The following is a 4,005-nucleotide window of genomic DNA, read 5'->3' as shown; positions in this document are numbered from 1 at the left end:
TTTAAAGTGAGGGTACTGGACTAGATGAATTTTAAGGACCTTTCCAATCCAAAATCTATGAGTCCATGAGAGGATACACAAGTAAAATTGGATGGAAGATTGAGAATTTGGCTCTGAGTTTGAAAAGTGGTGAAAATTGTCTTTAAGTAAATTAATCAAGAAGGATCTATTAAGCAACTACTATATGTCAGATGAAAGAGAGCCATGATATAGTGAATAGAGAGCCACTGGCCCCAGAGACAGGAAACCGTGAACCTTCCTGTAACAGGACTAGTCCTCCCTCTGATATGCACTGGCTCTCTGACCTTGAACAACAATCTAAACAACTTGTTAAGACTATAAATTGCAGAGAAAATGCTATCCTTTATTGGTAATCAGAGTTTCCACACCTAGGAATTCCTTATACCAATGATGGGCCAATACCAATACAGTACAATGGATAGTGCGCTGGGCCTGGAGTCAGGAAGACTCATTTTTCTGAATTGATACCTGGTCTCAGACACTTACTAGCTGCAGGACCTTGGGCAAGTCACCTGTTTGCCTCAATTTCTTTTTCTGTAAAGTGAACTAGAAAAGGAAATTGCAAACCACTCCAGAATCTTTGCCAAGAAAACCCTAGTTGAGGTGAACAAGAATTGGATATGATAGAAATGACCAAACCAATGATACTAATGATATCACATCTTTAGTCCCCATCTCTTTGTGCCAGGTATAGTGCTAAATTCTTGAAGAAAATTTGCTAGGAAATAAAAGTTTGCTGTTCCTAATTCTTAATAACTTTGCTTTTTATATAAGAAACAGCAGCTTTGTAAAAATGACCTGCGAGTTCTTAAAAACTGTCACAGGCTGATAATCTTCATTTATTTATTTATTTTAGTTTCCAAAGTGCCCTTGTACTACATTTTCTTGGTTTAATGATGAAAATACTTTAAAATTGGTTTTCAAGTGTGAGAATGCGAGATGCTTTATGATGCATAGTAACAAGTCTATTTAAGGTCACCCTCAAAGAGCAAGTAAGTCTGCAAGATAAGCAATAAGAAAGAGGCAATATGTCAGCCAGCCTATCAGAAGAGAATACTCTACTGGGAATTTACAGCTATTCTATTCTACTAAATTTGTTAATCCCAGTAATCAGTCATCACAGAATTTCAGAGCTGGAAAGACTCTCATGGTTTATCTAACCCCACACGTTCTTTTATACTCACTATTGTCGTACACAGTTCTGTTCAAGAAATGAGCTCGGTTCAGCCTCAGTGCTTAGACTTAGGATCTAGAGCTAAAAGAGACCTTAGAAATAATTCATTTCACCCCACTTGTTTTCCAGTGGAGGTGACACCCAAAAAAGTAAAATGATTTGCTGAAGGTCATACAGGCTTTTTGACATCAAATCTAGTGCTCTTCCCATGTCACTTTGTCTCTCTTGCTAAGTGAGTGATCTTTGAATAAACTATTAAATTTCTCTGAGACTCTTCTTCCTTCATTGGAAAACTGGAATGATAGTTGTATTATAGGGTTATCATGAATATTAAATGGCATAAAATGTGTAAAAATTTTCTGAAAACTATAAATTAGTTTACACATGTAAAGTATTAGAATTATTTCCTTCATCTCCAAAGTCCTGCTGACTTATTGCTGTGTATGGTTCTATCTTTAAAATACCATATTAATCATAGTAGCAGATATTCAGTAGAACTTTTCAAAAATGTTCTTATTTGAGCCACACAGATTTCTTGTTAGGTAGGAAGGGCAGGTATTATTATTCTTAGTTTATAGATTAAAAAAATGAAAACTTAGAAAGTTAAAGCGATGTGCCTTAAGTAATATAGTTTGTAAAATGGAATGCTGGGATTTGAACGAAGGACTTCTGGCCTATTTTTCTTTCTCTTCATTTTTCGCTATTTCCCCCCCCCTCCATTCTTCTATCAGTCAGTTGAACAGAAAAAAATCTAATAAAAATGTAATTTAATTACTTAAAAATAATTTTTTATTGATACCTTTTATTTTTACATTGCTTTGCAAGTCCCCCTTTTATCTAACTGATTAAAAAAAACTGAATTTACTGGGTTGGATTGTATGTGTGTGTGTGTGTGTGTGTGTGTGTGTGTGGTCTATAAAGAGATCCATCATGGTTCTGCATTCAGAGGACCTGAATTCAAGTCCTATCTCCATAGCTGTCCCAATTTATTTGGTTTTTGGAGAAAAAGCATATAGTCACAGTGTTATCTATATCATGGATGATTAGTAAGTGCTTAAATCTGATCAAATTCATAAAAATGTTAGTATAATACCATTCTTTAATATTTCTTGAGCACCCCAAAATATGCCAGGTACTGTGCAATATTTGATACCAAGAGATAGCCCCCTCCTTTTTTTTTTGAGAAGCTTATAATCTTAACACAGCATGACTAAAACTAAATAGCACAAACTCTTACCAAAATAATAGTGCATCCAAATTTAGCACTTACTACGACCGACTATTATGTGAGAGATTTTTTCAGGATTATATTGATGTGATGTTTGCAAAATTGCAGGTATTGGAGAAGGTGGGAAGCTTCCCTGTACTCCTGCCTTCAGAACAGCATCCATAAACTTCTAAGAAAGAAATAGCATCCATTCCAAGCAATAAAAGGAGCTTTACAGCTTCAGTGTATATTTCTTTTTTGCTCACTGACAGGAGGTAAAGGACAGACAGTTGCCCGGGAAGGTTCCCTCAAGTTTCCTTCTGATTCATCTTGAACATGGAGAGATCCACGAGGGAACTGTTTCTCAACTTTACTGTGGTCCTAATAACTGTGATCCTCATATGGCTGCTAGTGAGATCATATCAATACTAAGAAGTTGAAGCTGGAGATCCTGCCCTTGATGAGCACAGAGGAATCCTTAAGAACATGGGAGCTTTCCTGGGCTGCAGTATGCCTAGGGATGCCTTTGCCTGCAATTACCTATGTTTGGATGTAGCTAGGGTAGGATGAGGGTTTTATCTTTGCAGAATCATCTCTGTCCTGTGCCAAATCTGTGTTTTAGGGCTTTGAGTCTGTGATCCCATGCTTCTATGATATGTGGCAATGTGATTTTATGTTTTTCCAAAATTTCTTCGGCAAAAGTTGCTTTCAAGTGAGCATTGGATATGTTATCTGACACTATAGATATTAATAATAAAAAAAATCACTTGTTTGAAATGGGGATCTTTGTGAAACAGGATTGTACAATGTGCCCTCTCCATCCCTCCACAGCTCCCTATTTGTCAGCCCCTCTGCCAGCCTCTATCCCCATTGTTGTTTCAAGAGTAAATTAAAAATCAGCTCTTTGGTAGAAAATGTGATGTAATTAGTCACTATGGCTGTCATTTAAATAAAAAAATTTAAACCTCAAAAAACATCATTTGGAATTCTCTTTCCTCTCTACTAACATCATCTCTTTTGACTACAACCTGGGATTAATCAGTAGAGGGGGTTCTAAACTAGGAAGAGGAATTTCAAAAGCTTGTAAGCAAAATCCTGCTTCCTAAGAAGGGGGAGCTCACCCACTTATGACCAGGGTAGGGATTCTAAGCATGAAAATGACAAAGGGCTTGACTACAACACAAGCATTCTTGGGTTTTGAGTAAACAGTTTCCAAATCCACAGCTAAACCACAATAAACAGTCTTCAGTTGGCATTGTGGTTGTTCAGTGAGGCACAGAAGCAGAGTTAGTTTCTCCAGGAGCAGCAGTGGAGCACCTGGTTAGGTTCACTTGTCAACCAAGTAATTCTTGGCAGCTACAAGCAAGGGGATGAAGGGGTAGGGTGAGGGGGTAGGGATGAAGGTTCGAGGGAGTGAGAGGGGTGGAGAGGGGAGTTGTGCCTTAAACTCAAGGCACAGCTTCCTTGGCGGACCTTACTTCTGGAAAACCAGCTATCTCCTAAAAATATCTGCACAGTTTGTTAATTGTCTTCCCCATCATACTGTGAATTCCTTGAGGGCAGAGGCTATATTTTGCCTTTTTTTTGTATCCATAGCACTTAG

General features: G+C 37.6%; 1 protein-coding gene across 1 annotated transcript; it reads left to right on the top strand.

Moving 5' to 3' along the window:
- Positions 1–2,676: 2,676 nt before the first annotated feature.
- SLN (sarcolipin) lies at positions 2,677–3,368 on the top strand. The gene has a single exon (XM_031961095.1). The coding sequence runs from the start codon at positions 2,739–2,741 to the stop codon at positions 2,832–2,834; it is 96 nt and encodes a 31-aa protein (XP_031816955.1). The 5' UTR covers positions 2,677–2,738; the 3' UTR covers positions 2,835–3,368.
- The last annotated feature ends 637 nt before the right edge of the window (positions 3,369–4,005 follow it).

This window comes from Sarcophilus harrisii, chromosome 3 (genome assembly GCF_902635505.1).
Source record: "Sarcophilus harrisii chromosome 3, mSarHar1.11, whole genome shotgun sequence".
Lineage (NCBI taxonomy): Eukaryota > Metazoa > Chordata > Mammalia > Dasyuromorphia > Dasyuridae > Sarcophilus > Sarcophilus harrisii.
The sequence above is the reverse complement of the archived record's forward strand: the minus strand, read 5'-3'. Positions and strand labels throughout refer to the sequence as shown.